The sequence below is a fragment of the Phoenix dactylifera genome, chromosome 5 (genome assembly GCF_051530095.1).
Source record: "Phoenix dactylifera cultivar Ajwa chromosome 5, Ajwa_hap1_PhDact_Kaust_v1.1, whole genome shotgun sequence".
In the NCBI taxonomy this organism is placed as follows: domain Eukaryota; kingdom Viridiplantae; phylum Streptophyta; class Magnoliopsida; order Arecales; family Arecaceae; genus Phoenix; species Phoenix dactylifera.
The window spans coordinates 18,253,989-18,272,806 of record NC_143194.1 but is presented as its reverse complement, the minus strand read 5'-3'; the positions used below and the strand labels follow the sequence as shown (position 1 = coordinate 18,272,806).

At 38.0% G+C, this 18,818-nt stretch overlaps 1 protein-coding gene across 2 annotated transcripts in view; it reads right to left on the bottom strand.

The window, feature by feature from the left end:
* Positions 1-277: 277 nt before the first annotated feature.
* RH36 (RNA helicase 36) overlaps positions 278-18,818 on the bottom strand; it is a 31,992-nt gene continuing 13,451 nt past the window's right edge. The window contains exons 3-6 of one of the 2 annotated variants that reach the window (XM_008805205.5): positions 15,204-15,407; positions 15,023-15,104; positions 3,398-3,496; positions 278-855 (exon numbers count right to left, since the gene is read on the bottom strand). In XM_008805205.5, coding sequence (XP_008803427.4) covers positions 724-855; positions 3,398-3,496; positions 15,023-15,104; positions 15,204-15,407 — 517 coding nt within the window. In that variant the 3' untranslated portion in view covers positions 278-723. Of the gene's footprint in view, positions 856-3,397; positions 3,497-3,575; positions 4,304-15,022; positions 15,105-15,203; positions 15,408-18,818 lie in introns of those variants that run through there. The other variant, XM_026808416.4, reaches the window with a different exon arrangement.

The window sequence follows — 18,818 nt, the reverse complement described above, 5'->3', positions numbered from 1 at the left end:
GCAGCCTTCGTGTAAATGGATTGTGTATGCATTAAGAATGTTTTCCACCCAACCAACCTGACCTATTGTCACCTCTAGGATTTAACAATATTCATTTTTTTCAAAAACGTACCACATATTGAAACAATGAAAAGTTTGGAACTTTGGATGTTTATTTATTTTTAAATATTGAGAAATTGCTTCCCATACAGAAAGTAGCAAACTTATTACCTCAAAATTTCACACATTCAGGTGGGCAAATCATAAAGCACAGCATGTTCTGGGCGGTTAGTTCATGTTGAGCAAGAAAAGGAAAACTATAGTTCATGATGATCTAAAATCAAGCTGAACAACTTATCTGTATTTTACTAATACAAAAATAATAACTATGCTAAGTACGACATAACACAAGAACATAGCCAACTACAAGGCCTAACTAAATAAGATTTTTCTGTTAGTGAAAGGAAAAGCTGGATGGGTAAGCCTATGTGCAGTGGAGACCACAGGTGCCCCCAAAAATCTATAACTTTGAAGTAATTAAGCAAAAAAAGAGCATACACACTGCTTACTACCCTACCAAAATTTGTGGAACTCGTCAAGGGAAGTGTGGGAATGAAAATGGTAAAGGAATTTGATGTTGCTTTCTTTCTTTTCTTTCTCTATTTTTAAGAATAAATAGCAAAAATTCCATCTACTGCTTCTTTAGCAAACCCTTCTCTACCAATGGTCTCAGAAACATTGGTTCTACCTTTTCCGCTTCTTTAGCAAGCCCTTCGCCGCCAATGTTCTCAGCTTCTGTGCTTTTCTAGCTTCTGCTCTCTCTTCAAACCCATCATCCATCATCTTCATATTTGCAACACGTCTGGCTTTGTAAACCTGCAAAACAAATAGCAAATTGGATTCTCCAATCATCAGCTCCAGCTGAATGAGCTCAAAATCTTTCAACAAATCTATCAACCATCAACATGGGATACGAAAAAGGCTCATTAACTAGGTACATGCTTTATATTTTCTAGACAGCAACAATATCACTTTGTTAAAACTAAAGCAACTAATCATCCATTGATCCACCTATCTACTTCTATCTCTATATACTACTTTAATGGGAGTACTTTTTGTGACCAGAAACTCCCTTTGAAATTGGGCTCCTGTTTTGTATCCAGATTATTTTATGACTGGACTACCCCTTTGTGGAGTTCCAATACAGCCAAACAACATTTTCTTTAAAAAAAATAATTAGTCCAGAATAAACTTCAACACACCCACCGTCCCGATGGATCTCAGATATCTCCAGAGTCCTCATCTACAAAGTGCTTTGGTATCCTAATAAATATGGAAATAAAAACAAATCGCATCCAAAAGATTTTTTTTCCCTTTTGGGTGTGAAAGTAGGAAAGGCCATTTGGGATTGAATGAATCATAACTATGCTCGATTTATCATAGCTACACTTAGGGGCTGTTTGGTTGCCCACATTTCTAGATGCAGGTGCAACTAGAAATGTTGCATATGTATTTGCATTTGTTTTACTTGCCTGCATCTGAAAAATGCAAATGCAATTCTTGTGTTTGTTTGTTTAATATGGAGGTGTGATCACCCTCACATGGTAAGATTACTTCTGCCAATATTTTTATTATCATAATATCATATTATAATTATTAATAATATAATATAATATACAATATTATAATAAAAGACATAAAATTATATAATCTAATAATAAAACAAAATATAAAATATTATGTATAACATAATAAGAATCATAGTATTCATGTAATTATCATATTATTTTGTTTTAAAAATTAATTAGCATCGCTAATATAATATAATAAAGTAATTATTCATATTTTTGTAATAATTATTATGCTTTTATATCTTCATATTAGACTTGTATTATATTATTACATTATAGTTACATAATATATTATAATTATATATAATATATATTATTATATGATGCTATGATATTTTTTGTTATTTAACATATAAAGAACTATAATAAGAAATTATGATAAAATCATGCTAATATTTCATTATTATGATCATAGTAATATTATGATCATATGATTATTAGAAAGAAAGGGAAGTGATGGTAGCCTTCTAATGCTGCACCTAAAGCCCGCATCTAGGATGTGCCCATTTTTGGCTACATCTCTAGATATAGTAAAAAAGGCTATAAAGTGCAACTCAGTTGCCTACATCGTGATCTGGTCTAGCTGCAGGCAACCAAACTCCTGCATCTATTTGTCTGCAGCTAGGATGCGGCATCTAAGACCCAGATGCAGGCGACCAGCACAGCACATGGCTAATGCTAGTTAGTGGTAATGCCAAAGGCCCTGCAAGGCTCTGTATGGCGTGGTCAAGCATGTCCATAATATTTTCCCCATGATAAGAAGGAACAAGTTGGATAGCGACACGAACCACATTTGCGTAGCACCTATCGGCACACAGCTAGATCAATAAATAGATAACCAAGACTCAGATCTGACAGAAGGAGACGAATAAAATCCATTGGCGTGTGAATCCCAGTTCACTGGTATCCCTGCCTCTTTAGCCAGTGTGCCACAGAATTACCTTGCTTTGAAGGATGTGAAAACCTCTTGACGAAAGGTCACACATCCTGATTCTTGAATCACCGGAACAATTCCTGCAGGCCAAGCCAATACTGTGCCAACCTTAATCTATATCGTTTGCTTCCCCAAAAAACTCCCCAAGTTCCACTACATTTTTCAGAATATCCGAAACTTTAAAAGGAAATGTCAGAACCTAATATCTAAGTAATGCACATCCAGTTGATGCCACTTCTGCAACATTTACAGACATGATAATCGTAGAAAAATGCATTTCCATCTTATATGTTCTTGAATTAAAGAAATTAATAATTCGGTTTCATTCTACATAACATTGATAAACCATAGATCATCTTAAAGTCTCCTCCCCAAACAAACATTTTCCTGAATTTTACTTCTATTTTTCATTTTTTTGTTCTAATATACTCAGTTTTGTTTCCAGGCATGTTAGTCAAAACCTGATGCTAATATCATAACTGTACAGGTCATGGATGATACGATACTCAATATTGGCCATTGAACCTTTATACATAATACCATGCCTGCATATTTTAGGTATTCCTTTTATATATCATTGTTTCTAGTTAAAATTTACTTAGTACCCATATATGACTGTATAAGCACAATAATGACTCAAAATAGCAAATGAAAATTCACTTCTTCTTTCCTCAAAAAAATCAATTCTTTCATTTCAGCTAAATAGTGATTACCATAGTACTTTACATCCTACTCACGAAGAATTTAAAAAAAAAGGTTAGGAGCATTCCTATTTTGGAAGTACAACTAGCAAATTGATAAGCTAATCATAAGAAAACCAATTGAAATAAGCTGATTTAGTAAGATAATGTACCTTTGTGATATCTTCCAGAACCACTTTTTCTTCATATTCGGATTTATCTAATTGCTTTCCAATAACAGCTTCTATCTCATGAACAAGATCTACATCATTCTGCAAATAATAAAAAAATTTAAATCTACTAATGCAAGGTAAGAGGAAAGGTAGACTAAAGAACATCTTTTGGATATTATGTGAAAGCATATATGTATATAAATACATACATACATATATATATAGACAAACACATGAATGCACACCCCAATTTAATGGCTTATATGAGAAATTTTTGATGATCCTAAATATACAAAATTCTGGTTGGAAAACTCAATTAACTCAGTATCGAACATCCCAACATTTGATTTTTTTTTTTTTTGGTATAATGGCGGCTTACACACAACGGGTGTGAATGCAGCCAACAAAATCAGAAAATAGGTGCCCACGTAGGGGCTCAGGCAGAGAGCCTTGGTTTCCGCATATGAATCCACCGGAATGGTGAGCAGCAAAGGAGACAACCCAGTCAGCAGCACTATTTGCCTTCCTGTAGACGTGCGTGGCCAAGTGGGAGCCATACTCCTCCAGAAGCCTGCGAATGTCGTGGAGCAGTGACCCTCCCTCCGCATCGCCTCCCTGACCCCCAACCCACTCGATCACCGTGGCCGAGTCCCCCTCGAGGAGGATCCAGTCTGCACCCAGCTCCCGCCTCGTGAAGGTGATGTCCTCCCAAGTAGCTTTAAGCTCAGCACAACCAGCAGACATGTCAAATATACACCGACCGCCAACCGCCACCAGTCTGGCATCGTGCTCTCTGAGAACAAATCCCACGCCTCCACAACTCCCGCCCACACCAGCGCTATCATCAAAGTTCACCTTCAAGAAGCCAGGAGTGGGGTCACCCAGAGACGAGCACAGTCCTGGACGCTGCAAGAGCAGAATGAGAGCCCCAGATTTTTCTAGCCGTCCCTAAAGGCGAAACCCTAACATTTGATTTTAAAAATTATGAAAGTATACTGCAAGTGGAGATCATTAAATTATTCGGATCGACTATTGCATATATTTTTCTGCAGGAAGAACATAATTGTCATAATTGTCAGCATAAAGGTTGGGTGCCTTGTTGATAGTTGAGATAACCCCCCTTAATAAAGGTTAAACTTTCTCTCTTGTTTTCTATTTATAACTTCATGGCAATGCAGTCGAAATCAATAGGAAAGTCGATAGGTTCTGTTTAACCAAATTTAATTCAATCTACAATTTCAAATCAAAGGTTTATTATACTAAACTGGCAGGTTGATACATTAGTCTAGCTCATGCATTAGCTTTTCTCACCATCTGAATATTCAATAGATGTCTATACTCAACAGTTTGGTTTTCTCTAAATGACATCTAGTCAACTATATAATCCAATATCAGAGGCGCACAGTAGTAAAGTCTCATGCTTCCACAACTTCACGGCATTGTGTGTTGCATGTGCCATTCTCTAATGTAATAAACTTAATTAATTCCAATAGTTTAAGAGCCTAGGTGACCTAAGCTCAAATGAACGTTGACATCAGGACTTCTTTATAAATCCTAATATAAATGTCGAACAAATATTTTGTTTTATTTTCTGGATAACCAGATTATTTGGATTTTTGACTCTTCATAGAATACTGAGAGCACTTTTTCATAGCATGACAAATCATATTCCAAATATCAGCATGAAGGCTGAATATTCTGCTCTTCCAATAAGTCCATAGCCTGAGTCAAACTCAAAAGCCAAGGTTCTTTTCTCAGATAGTCAACCCTAAACCCTTCCATTTGGTAAAATTTTCTTAAGGTTCCTTCTAGTTGGAGGCTTTTCATGAAAGAGCATTGATATGATACTCATCAAGCTTAACCTTCTAAATGAAGAGACTGGGAAATTCTTAATTTGATTATGAGCATTTCTAACAAGCCAAAGCAAGAATAGAATAATTTAACCTCGGTCAAGACAAATGAAGTTGCAAATTGGGGCTTGTCCCAATAGTCACAGCCCTCTACTTAGTAACCAAAGGTTCTAGGTTCTGTTCTTGGTTGGTGCATCCAAAATCTAGACCTAGGTAATCATAAAGCAGGTCAGTTTCCTCTCTCAAAAAATAGAAGACATAAAAGACCTAATAGACTAATTCACATCAAACTTAGCATTGAATGGAAACTAAATATATGAAAATCACACAACACATTATGTTTAGGGTTGCATTTCAAGAAGAGCCATATATAATCTAAGAAACAACATAGGCATTAAATTGAGTAAACAAACGGCACTTCATTTTGTGTAGACTGCTTCACCAAGCGAACCCTACTCTAGGTCACAGAGAATCTACAAGATATGATTTAGTAACAAGAAAAGGGGAAAGAAGCTATTTAATTACAATTAAATAGCAACAAAAAACAAAAAAGAGAGGAGAAAAAAAGGCCCTCCTACTACTTCTATTGTCCTTGCAACTCCTCCAACCATTCATTCATCCATTAATGGCAGAAAGTAGGGTCAACAATGGGCTAGGTCAGGCTGAGTCCGTCACGTCCTAGATCCGGAGCATGACAAGGCCGAGCTACTAAAGGGTACAGCCCACGACAACACGAAGCCAACATTACATTCAACTTTCAAATCCATCTAGAATATAAAAGAATATATAGGAATCCAATTTCATTATCCCTTAAATGCAACCAATACTGGTTCAAAGCGTCTAAATCCAAATATAAATACCAAACCCATAATCCTTATTATTCAGAAAATTACTAACTACAAATTTATAATCAACTGAAGAACTAAAGTTTTGCTCTACTATATAGATTGCCCAGCTTGCTAGCGCGAACTACAAGCCTGGACTATTCTTCATTCCTATTGACCATATTCGTTTAGAGAGAGAAAAAGAAAAATAAAGATATATGAGCGACACAACTCAGTAAGTAAACCTTTCACTATCTTATCAGATCAAGCATGAGTTTTTCCATGCCAATGCATCATTTTAGAAAAATAACAGATATTCCAAAATAAACATTTCATAATACAATATAACAAAACAAGTCATAAAGCAAATCATGCGTGCATAAATCATTCATATTCAATAAACATAGCTCCAAGTTCATTTTGCTAATAAATATATAAATTGTTCTTCTATTATTTAGCCATATCATAGTTCAAACATTACTCACAGATATTCGTGCTATGGTCACTTTATATCCGTGACAAGACCCGTGTTCGTAATCGGCATAATTCATATTTCGTATACCAACTTTATACCTATTGGCGGAGCTAGTGTTCATATGGATGCTAGCTTCGGATATCGATTTTTTCAATTCTAGAGACCATACATAGCTATCTGAGAGCCTTTAGTAAGCTCATATGTTTTTCGTAAAACATACATATAAATAGATGAAAAATACTAAATGGCATGATTAGATTCATATTTCATAACAAAGTTATTTTCATTAAAACATTCATATAACTATTTTTTATAATAAAGCATGATTTTCATAACACACATGATCCATAATTCTAAGAAAAGCATGATATTTTTACAAGCAAGTTTTAGCACGAAAAACATGATCATTTGAAAAATAATAAAGAGCGTAAGGTCTACTTACTTCTTTCTTCTTAGACCGTCAAACTTCACTAAGCAATTCAGTTAACCCTACTAAAAACATTAAAAGCGAAATTAATTTTTGATGACGATTTTAATCGAATTAAATAATAAAAAGTAGGGATGATTACCCGGATGATAGCGTTCGATGATTCTGGATGAGTCAGGCCTAAGTGATTCGAGAGTAAATCATAGAGCAGGGACTCGATCAAGGCCAAGGTTGTCTAACATAGTTCATCATCAGTGGGTTCCATAGACACTTGACAAGGCTGGGTGATCAGTCCAGTAGATGACCCGGGCACCAAGGCAGTTTTGGGCTTCTTTTTAGGGATCAATTCGGATTCGTAGAGCAGGTTGACATGACCCGATTCTGGATTTCTTGAATCTTCTAGGGAGAGTATAGAGGAGAGAGAGAAGGGAGAAAAAAGAGAAGAGGGAAGAACCCTTCTTCCAATCTCCCTCTTCTTCCTTTTTCCCTCACCGGCAACAGCAACTTGTGGCAGCTACGATGATCTGGATGCCCTAATCATCTACATCCTCCAGCAGTCGCAATCCCCGGCTGAACCCGGCAGCCAGCGATGCCAAAACCCGGTGGAAGAAACCGAAATAGGGGTGCCCGATTTTGGAAGAAGTTTCGGCGCTTGCTGGCTCAAAACCGTGAATCCAAAGCGTAAAACCCAAAGGAAGAGAAGAAGATGAAGAGTTCCTACCTTCGTTCGGTAAGGCTCTCCGACGACCTTTTCCGACGAGAAACAATGGAAGAACCTCGGAAAGAATGCTTGGAATCAAGAGACCTCTAGCTCTATTCCTTGATGGATCTCAAGGGGAAGCTTGGAAAATCTTAAATAGGCAATGATCCAAGCTCTTCAGAGTTCGGATAAGCTTGGGATTCCGCCTTTTCCGATTGCAATCGGGATCGAAAATGGGGAGAAAGGAGACTCCCAACCGAAGTCCTCTCGCATTCATCACGTGCGGCACACATGCAATTATTGGGCTGGCCTCTTTAGGTTGGCCCAAGCCCAATAAGAGTGCGGGCCAGTCAATGGACCAGGACCTCATAGAGTCAAGCCTAGACCCAGAGCCAACACAAGGTCTAAACAACAGGGCCAACCTTGGCCAACCAGGATCTGGAGTATCAGACCTCAACTCAATTGACTCAACATATACTTTCGAGCCAGGCTAGGCTCAAGACGGGCCCTTAATTTTTTTTAACAAATTTTCAGCCGAACCTGGCCCCAAATTGCTCGGGCCTCCATTTACAATCCATGCAAGCAAGTGAGAAAGTCCCAAATGGTAAGGTGCCAACAAGGTGACGGAGTTGATCTAGTCGGCTTGCACTCATATTCACAGATATCACCAACTAGCTGGGAAATAGGAATCTGTTAGATGCTTACAGCTTGATCTGGCTCGAAGTTTCAATTGGATATCACTAGCCTCAATCATGATACCTCTGAGTTTCACTTATTCTTGAGTCCGGACATTCGAATATAACAACTGGAGAAAACGAAAGAGGTGAAGTTGCAAGAGGTTCAAGCACTGAAAAGTAAAGCTTTAGCCTACAAAAAGCACAATATCTTTTATCAATGGCACCTTTGCTTCCGACATCCCTTGTATATGCTACATAAACTCTTCTATTGGAGTGGGAACTAGTTATGGCAGGCCAACGGATCCTTCAACAGAGCAAACAGTGGAACATGGTCCTGGTAGAATGAAGGGTTGTTCATCACAGCTTTGGTAATGGCAGAGCTTATTTAATACAGTAATGGAAGCAACTATAACTTCAAGCAGTTGACATGCTTAAAGTATTTGTTTAATGAGGTATCAACATGTTTACTTAACATTTGATGACTTAAGTACCTGCAAATGTAGAATAATCTTTCTAACCTTTAGTGCATTTTTCATTCAATGTTTCACATTGTCCGCTCCTTAAATTAATCTAGCAGATGCTCTTCTTTATTTGAGGTTTGTGGTGCATAATTGTTTAAAATCCTTCTGATATACTAGAAATAGTCTATGGAGACTTCTCATGAGAGGTAATAGGTCTAATACAATCACCTGAAAGAAGCAAATATCCTTCTCTACTGACTTGTGGCTAATGGATGTGAACTCTAAATATTTCTTTAGAAAAATATTAACTTGGAGGTCATCATGCATCTTCTAGCAGCTCAGTGTGCTTAAATCAGAGAAGTGCCAGCATTTTAACTCCTCTTGACAAGCCAGATTCTAACTACAGCAGGGTCCCGAAAAATGCAACTCTAAGTTTCACATTATTAATTAAGTATTCTTGAAAACTCCCAATAAAAAATTGGGCGTGCCGGTTCAGTATCGATTCTTGAACCGGCACGCCCCACCCGTACCAATTCGGAACGGTACTGAACAGGCATCGAACCATACCGAACACCGACCGATATGGGTTCCGATACCGGTTCGGCAGACCATGGTCTCAACACCACTGAAAGTGCAACCAGTGCAACACAGAGTTCGAGGGGTAACTAGGTTGAAGCAGCACAATAAAAAACACTTTACTAATTTCAGAACAACAAAGGAGAGGGTTGCCAAGAAGAAGGTGGAGTAGACCGCCGATCGGCAGAGCCACTTTTCTCTCTAGGGAGTCAAAGAAGGCACCCTCTCCAAACAATGAGGCATAGATCCAGGCTACCATTCAGGCAAGCCTAGATGATTAGTGGCAGCAGGATATGGTGGCCAGCCATAGAGCTCCATTTGGGCTCTCACACAACGAGTCGAGCTCTATTTCTGCAAGCAGTAGGGAAGATCTAGAGTTCAGAAGAATATTCTTAGTTAGAAAGGCCGTCAACAGAAGCAGTAGCCGTATTGCATCTATGATAGGGACTTTTGATAGCAGAAAGAAGTGCTCCAGGGAGATTCCACTAAGAGTCATCATCCATGATTTAGATCTACATGCCTTTTTTTAGCAAGAATTCGAAGCAGTAGAGCGTTGACACAATGCTAAAGAAGAATATGAAGAAGGATATGTAGCGAGCTATTGAATCCTGATTCTACTTCAGCCACATCCCAACGAATGCGGCAGACAATACGTTCTATAGATCTGTCATTTTCTTCATACAGGCTGCCGATCCCGTTGTAGATCCTTCAGGATCAAAGAATATTTACGGTGAGCTTCTTGACAACAATAAGGAGTTAGAGAAGTGGATTGTCTCATACAAGTGCAAGTGGTCCACATATGGACTGGCGGTGATGTGTGATAATTGGATTCATTTTGGTTTGTCCAGAAGAAATATTAAGAGGCTAGCTATCTGGATACTCTTCCAAGCGGTCTCCTCGAGTGGCTGAGTGCAACTGGTCCAACTTCGCCCTCAACCATAATAAGCAAAGAAACCGTCTGACACAAAAATACCTCAACGCCTTTGTATATGTTCACTATAATCCGAGGTTGAAGCTAAAGTGCACTCAGAAGAAAGTGGAGCTAAAGTGCATAAATCCGATCCATAATGCTTTCGTTGACAATGATGATCATCCTATAATCGGATGGCTTCTGGGCCAACGGCAAGAGCCAGAGTTTGATGAGCCAGGATTGCCTCCACGACCAATCAATTTTATAGCCAACGAGGCTAAGGTCGATACAAAGCAATGGGTAGATTGCAACTATTCCACGCATTCTTCCAGCTAATCAGCCAAGCTACACGGGTCACTAAAGAGTCAATTATCACATAATTGTCCAAGATATCCTCTCAGAGAAATGATCGAGAATTTCTTAGACGAGGCTACCACGCTATCCGGTCAACTCAATCAGGAGGGCGACATCCATCTGCGAACGTAGCCAGGCAGAAGGACACGAAAGGTAAGCAGGCAACTGCTCAGTGCAGAAAAAAACAAAAAGCAGTTGCAGCCTTGTTAGAGAGTGTGGAGTTAGAGACCAGGAGCAGCGATGACAATTTTGGTGGTCATAGATCTACTGGCCAGAAAGGGAGTGAAGGGCATGAGACCACCGTTTATGAGACAACCACAAGGTGGTCTTCGAATCACCGATAAGTCTCAATTTACGCATGCTATACGAGATAGAGATTATGAGTGCACAATCTGATAGAGCCCACGAGCCTATAATTGTACATAGGACACAGACTCCTCGAGGTTATTCAGGAGGATACGATCTAACTGCAAATGACCTCGAATATGGAGTAGAATCCATAGACATATCAAGTTTCAAGTCATATATTGGATCCTATTACTCGCAGCCACGACAGTCAATGACTCATAAAGATACGAATATGGATATGGTGCGTTTGAGGCATCGTCTTCCAATGGCTACTGTCCTACGCATCCCGTAGCATCTTATAGGTCAAATTTTTCTGCCTGCATATTCGAATAGACCCCTCCATAGCCATATTATCAGCCAGAGAACAACTCTCAGAGCCAAAGCTTCAGTGAAAGATCCGAGAATACTTATAACTTAAAGCGCGTACCTTATGGGATGAACATACAGAACTACAGGGTGCTTGGTTAGAGAGTGGGTTGATGTGCCTTCTGACTATGCTAATGATCCGGATATCTACAAAGACATCGCCACTCGACAAGATTTTAGATATCAATATGTATGTTGTACTTTAAATATATGTAATTGATTGTATTATTTTAGATTTTTTATCTCACTAATTGATTTTAGAATATTTCATATTGCTTCATGTAGCATTCAACATCTCACTTATTATTTTATATTTTGTATTACTTGAAAATAACAAAATATAATATTTAGGTTGTATCAGAATCATAGAAACATCAAAAAATATAAAAATATATCAAATTATACTTAAAATCATTAAAAAAGTAGAAAAAAATGATTACCAATTAATCAAACCTGAAAAGATTAAAAACAAAATTTGGGCATGCTTGAACCTAAAAAGATTAAAAAAATAGGCAAGCCAATTCGGAACCGGCACGTCCAAGCGTACCGACTCACCCGCCAACAAGTATCGGTACCCGTACCTGTTGGCGAACCTTACTCTACCCTAACCCTATGAGTTGGGTTTTGTTCCCCCAACAATGACAAGGGCTTTTAAGCCCTGTCTCCCCCCCTCCCTCTCTAGTTGGAAATATTCTTCAAAAGGTTCAAAACCTAGACTGACTTTAATAATTGGTCGACACCAAGTTAATAATGGTACCAAATCTTGGGACCATGGTCCATCGTACTGCCTCGAACCAACCAATTCGAGGCAACCGAGCCGAACAGATAGGAACCAGGACGATTTGCCCTGTTGGCTCAATATAGAGGCTGAATCGGCTCTAATCTTGGTTTACCATTTGATTAAACCAACGTCAACCCTCCCCCCAACTCTATTCGATCAAACCCCCCACCTCCTGCCCAGCTCGATTCAATTAAAAACCTTTCGTCCTGCTCAGTCTGATTAAAACCTCCACACCCCCAGCCCCCTTCGGCTCACGGTCTTTCGAGAAACCCCCCTCCCCTGTTGCTCGTGATCATAACCCCCTTGAGAACTCACAACCATCTAGAGCACACCAATGCTCACCCTCCCCCTGCCCCCCAGCATCACTAGTAACTAGTAAGCATCTTCCCCTCTCCCACTCTCGCTCTCTCTCCCTTTGCCTCTCTCTCTATCGCTCTCTTTTCCTGCTGCCTCTTCCCCTCCCTCTCCAGTTCTGTGTTTCAGTATATCTCGGAATGGCATGGTATGGACTCTCTCTCCCCCTCCCTCTTACTCTCTCCCTTTCCCCCCTCTCTCTCTTTTCCTCCTTCTGCCTCTCCCCCTCTCTCTCCAGTTCTTTGTTTCAGTACATCCCAGAACAGCATGGTATGGTCCATACCATGCCAAACCGGTCACCGGCCGGTACGCCCTCCAGTATCAATTCAGCAAACTTGCTTAGGATAGCTGGACATCTTGGTAATTCACTAGGACACCAAAACTATTATTTATGTTTAATAATTGTTATTCTGAAAATAATACAATTGCATAAAATAAAATACAAGGCCCAAAGAATGGCATTGTATGTTGATCACCAAACAACAACATATCAAATATCATGTCAAATGAAAAAAAAATGGCATGGTTTTCCCTTTTTCTATATTTTTTATTTTTGGCCAAAAAATGGCAAAAACAAAAGGCAGAAGAGGAGATTACTAAGTTTTGAATTTGGCAGGCTTCCATTCTTCCTCTCTTACTTCCTTCTGTCTTTCCTCCTTTCACATGCAAAGCAATTAAGGAAAAGAGAAGATGCTCAAGCACCCCTCTTGGCATGACCTAGTTGTAATCGTTGGGCACTAGCTAGTAACAATCACCAAACTAGTTTGTACTAGTTGCTACCAAACGAACTGAGACGACCTAGCTTCTCAAGACTTAGTACCCCAATGGTCCGATCAAGGACAAGTTCGTACACATTGGGTTTTAAAACCTTGCTTCAAAGTAAATCAAGTCACAATAATATTGTCCTGAAATCTTGAAAGGATGTAATTTGGAGATGGGCATAAAGACCAACCACATAATTAAAGTTACATTTAGCTAGAGAATAAGAAGGAATAGAATGTTTTTAACCCACTTATTCCATCTTTTATCCAAACACTTATTTGAGCACATGGATTAAACCACTTTTTCAAAGAGGCAAAATGAATATTTCAGGAAAACTGGCATAGCATAAATGCTTTACTTTTTCTCCTCCTAACCCACTTATATCGCTTAACTTAGGAGTAACTTACTCCAATAGAAAGATGGAACAATTTAACCCTCTTTTTTCCCTCTCTAACTTCATTTAACCAAACTAATCAAGCTTTCTATTCTACAATCAAATGCACCTTAAGGACTGCATTACAGCTTTAACATGTTTCAGACTTATTTTTGGTGTTGGGGTGCAGATGGGCTAAAGATAGCAATAGATTATTTAAACTGTTATAATCTAATTTAAAGAAATGATGCTTGTCGATTTGAAAATTTGATTGAAAACACAACTAATTGACCAAGATATGTTGTATCGGTTAGTACCGGTGCATATTGACCATACCATACCGTAACGGTACCAGTACTCGGTTGGAGGCGTACCGGCAGTCGATATGCCGAATCAGCCTCTATACTGGATGTACCGACACTGCAATAGGTTGGTACATTTAGTCTGCCATACCGCCCTGTACCGCTCAATACAGGGCATACCATACCGTACCGGAAGAAAACCAGCATGAAACTTAACTTCAAATTGGTACAGGCCCTGTACCACCCTGTACTAAGGCGAACCACCCCATACCGACCTGTACCGAGGCGTACCAAGGTATGTACCGGCCTGTACCAAGGCATACCGACCTGTATCGAGGTGCACTGAGAATAAAAAATGAGAAAAATAGCTAGAAAGCTATTTTGGTACAGAGGTATACTATACTGTACCATACCACACTGAACCGATGAGGTACCGATACGATACCCGATACCGAAATTGAGGACCGTGATGGTAGCAGTACAGTCCGATACCAAGACAGCGTACCTTAAATTTGATGTATGACTAAGCAATTACTTGAAAAGAGAGATGCATGTTTTGTCCAAATTCTATATCATATGAGACTTTATCTATTAATATGTACACAACAAAATAATATTTGAAAATTATGATCATAACGATGATGATATACAATTCAGATGTGAAAAATAAAATCATAAATCTGACTAGAGCTCAATGAAAAAAGTCAACATGCTAGGTATTGAGAAAATCAACCATCAGCAAACTATTATGAATAAATCCTCTCAAATCAATTAATTCAAGGAGCTGATCAAGCATTAATTTCAATGGATTGCAAAGAATATCTAACCTTTTTTGAAATGATCTAATTCCAATGGAAGACTAACCAAAATGTAAAATAACACACAAAAGGGTTAGCCATGTTCTGCACAGCTTCCAAATGATAGACCATTCTTACTTTATTGTTTAGGTAGTAACTATGTTTATCCTTCTTTTCTTTTTTTGGCAGACACCTTTATATTTTCCATTGCATCTGGTGACATGATACTAATTTAAGCAATACGTAAGTAGGTTAAATTAAGATACAACTTTCTCTATGACAGTAAACCTGCGTAACAAAGCTTATAGAGAGTCCTCCTCTGCCAGCTCTTGCAGTCCTTCCCACACGGTGGACATAATCTCTTGGATACCTACAGCAAGGACAGAAATAGGTTTCATTAAGTGCTTCTCATCATTCCCAAAATATTAAGTACAACAAAACATCAAGAGACTTTCTACTGATAATAAACCTTGGAATGTCATAATTGATAACAAGATCAACTGTTTGAATATCCAAACCACGGCTGGCTACATCAGTGGCAAGCAAAACAGGAACCTGACCGGACTTAAATCGATTTAATGCAGAAAGTCTCAGAGACTGTGACTTATGTGAGTGCAGAGCTACTGCAGCCTGATCGAGTTCTTCCAACAACAAACTCAGTAGATGACAAGTCCTGCATGGACATTGAAAGAAGCATCTGTGATCCCGAATTACCCAAACAAGAAAACAGTGCAAGTTTTGAAAACTTCGCCTCATCACAAGTATGATATTTCGAATTTTTAAATCATAATAAAGAATATTGTAACTAGTGAGGAACCCTTCTGATGTTATGAAGCATATGTTAATCAGTTTCCCAAGTAGGAGCATTTTAGCCATTCTGCCATATCTGAGACACATCAAGAGCATGGATGGCTACTAGAAACATTTTGCCCCCTCCCATAACATTCCTTTTCATTCTCTCCTCTTTTCTTTAGTTTCCCATTATTTTTTTTATATTCATTTGCAGTTAATTATTCATCTTTCTATATATTTTGTTTGTTTCATTTGAAGAACTGTATTTTATGCCCATTATTTTCAGATTTGCAGATTCTTGTGTTTATGTGATCTGTTGGTCTCAAGGATCTATGTGTAGCTGTTGAACTATAGTGTGTTCAGATTTAATCTATAATTATATGCAGTACAAGGATTGAAATCTAGGCCGTAATAGCCAATACCAGCCAAGTGCCAGTATAACCACACAGCCAGCATGCACCAATTAGGCTGAATGGGCTGACCTGCTCAGATTGCACCGGATTAAGGTGGGTCAAACATGAGCTAGTCCAAACTGAATGATACCACCTGATACCTATCAGAAAACCTTTTAAACCCCTTTTCATTGTGTTTTCCACAAGGAGTGTGAGAAAATGACAAATCATGCAATTGAAGCAAGTATTTCAGGATTTGGGATTATAAACAAGCTCACAGCTTGCTAATGGCCTCTCTTCCCCTTTTTACGTCTATTGAAATAAGGAGACGAGAAATTGAAGAAAAGGTAGGGATTATGTGTTAGGAAGGTCTAATGGTTTAGGAACCAAGGTATCATGCCTCAAAGCATGAATCTGCTATCAAATTAGGGTATATTTCTATGTTTCAGTTATATGGCAACAACATCCTCTATTCATCATTGTTAAATTAATACTTGTAGTAGACTATTTCATCTTGAATCTTAATAATCTTCAACATCATACATTAATTTAATGACTTCCACAAGCCTAGTTACATCACACTTCTTAATACACATAAATAGATATTCAATGTTCTTTTTTAATTGTAAGTTAGGTGTTTTGTAATCAACAAACAACAAAAGAACTTCAACACACATCGGATAGGATTCCCAGGATATTTGAATCAATAAACTTATCATATTTCCACAAAAATATAGCATTAAAATAATATAACATTAAAATAGGGCAAAAACTAAATTTTGGAGCCAAATAGTCTTCACTAGGGGCATACTAGCCATACGAAAGAATAAAGATTGACACCACTTGCCAAGAAAGTACACGAGTGCATACCATACTGGCTGCCCACTGATAGATCCATATTACCAGTATTTGCTTGATGCAGTATGGTGATTGAAAAAATAGTGGTATTTGTATGATCATGGAAGAAAGTCACCTATTATACGAATAATCAACTACAAAAGTGAAAAACACAAAATTCAAATTCAACTATTGAGGAAGTTACTAAGATGACAACAACATAAAAGAGAATGGAACAAAGTTATAAAAAAAATGAAAATAGAATTTTACAAGAAAAGGCCACTTTATTTTCATATTTTCAAAAAACAGGTCACGTCCTCCTTCTAGAACTTCAATAGAACAAATGACACCCCTGCCCTTATGACCACATGTGGTTACATCTTCACAATGTGCATCAATGTGTATGTAGGGTGCAATCATTACCAGCATCCATGCACCAATCTGTTTTATGTGCATCCATTACTAAAATTTGTGCATTAGTAAGAACTTATGCACTCAATCCAAGAGGAGGGGCATGTTAGTCCAATGAAATCCAAAACAGACAGTTGCTGCAAAATCAAATAAATAAATAAATGTTGCCAATTTCTGCAAACATGTAAGATAACTTATGCATTAGTCCAAAACAGACTGTTACTGCAAAATCAAATAATTAAGCAAATGTTGCCAATTTTTGCAACATATCATGCAAATTGAGTATGTTGAGTAGTTGCAGATATTCACGCGCCAGGTGTAAAAGTGTTTGAAAAATTTGAAGCTAAGCCATTTTTGCAAGAAGAAGAAAGTGGAGGAATGAAAGAAAAAAAATGGCTCAAATAAGACAGAAACTAAAGAACAGGTCATTTTTGCAAAACTCCCGTTTCAAGAATAAAGGGTAGTTAAGGATTTATGTTAGGATGCTAAATTATGAAAAATGTTAATTGCTTTCTTTACTAGGGTGGTTGATGGTTAAGAAAGGAAAGCATTTACTTATGGTCATTATTGACTAATGCAAATCATACAGAATTATGTTAGAGATTACTTGGTAAAGTTTGGAAAGAAAGTGCATTTGAAAAGTATACAAAATCTACCACAAAGAAGCAGGGAAAGACACTAGAAATAGCTGCAATGACAGTAGTGAAATTCCAGCCATGGTGAAACTACAACAAGGATCAACTCTATATATTTTTATCATTAACAAAATTATCAGCGAAAAAACAAAAGGAAAAGGGGAATAACCAATAGGGGATTTTCGGATCTCACTAATAATCAAGAAAATCAGAGATTTTGATTTAGGCTCAGAAGTGCACAGAAAACAAATGGCAGGATTTCATGGGATTTAAGGAACAAGGTATCAGTCTAACATACCAATGGCATACTTCATCCACAAAGAAGTAATTTATCATTTGAGCGACAAGAAAGTGCTTACTTTAGAACAAGATTACCATAGAAGAAGGAAGAAGAGTATTGAATATGTTGCAGTTGGTCCTATTGCACCTCCAATTGGATCATGATGTCAGTACAAGTTGTTCTAGACTTCTAGTTCTTGTACCAGTTATCCTTGGTCATAACATAACTATTTTCTTGTTAAGGGACTAAATAAGGGTCCTTGGCTATTTTCTTTGTGGTATAACAAGGATCTACTGCTGGGTTAAGGGGACAGAGGTCCAAAGATGATTGTGAAGATTGATAAAATGGTAGAAAGGGCCACAAATATGGACGATGGCTGTAACGGGATTTGGTGATGAATTTTAGACTTCACAGTGATTGGGAAGGGTGAAAGGATGGTGATTAGTACAAGGTGCAGGAAGCATCAGTTCAAGATTCATGCTACTACGATCCAACCATCACTGATCCAACAAGGGACTGTTTGTAGGAATTTCACCATCATTAATCCAAAAGGGGTTCATCAAAAGGATCTGACCAGGTTTGTTTGAAGATCATGATCAAGCATAGATTAATGACCCACCCAATCATGGTCAATAGCATTAAAAGATAGGTCGCCTCAATATCAAAGGCAAGAACCACCAAATGAGCCATTTAAGGCATGTTAGCATCCATCTATTTACAACGATTTGACCGTGTAG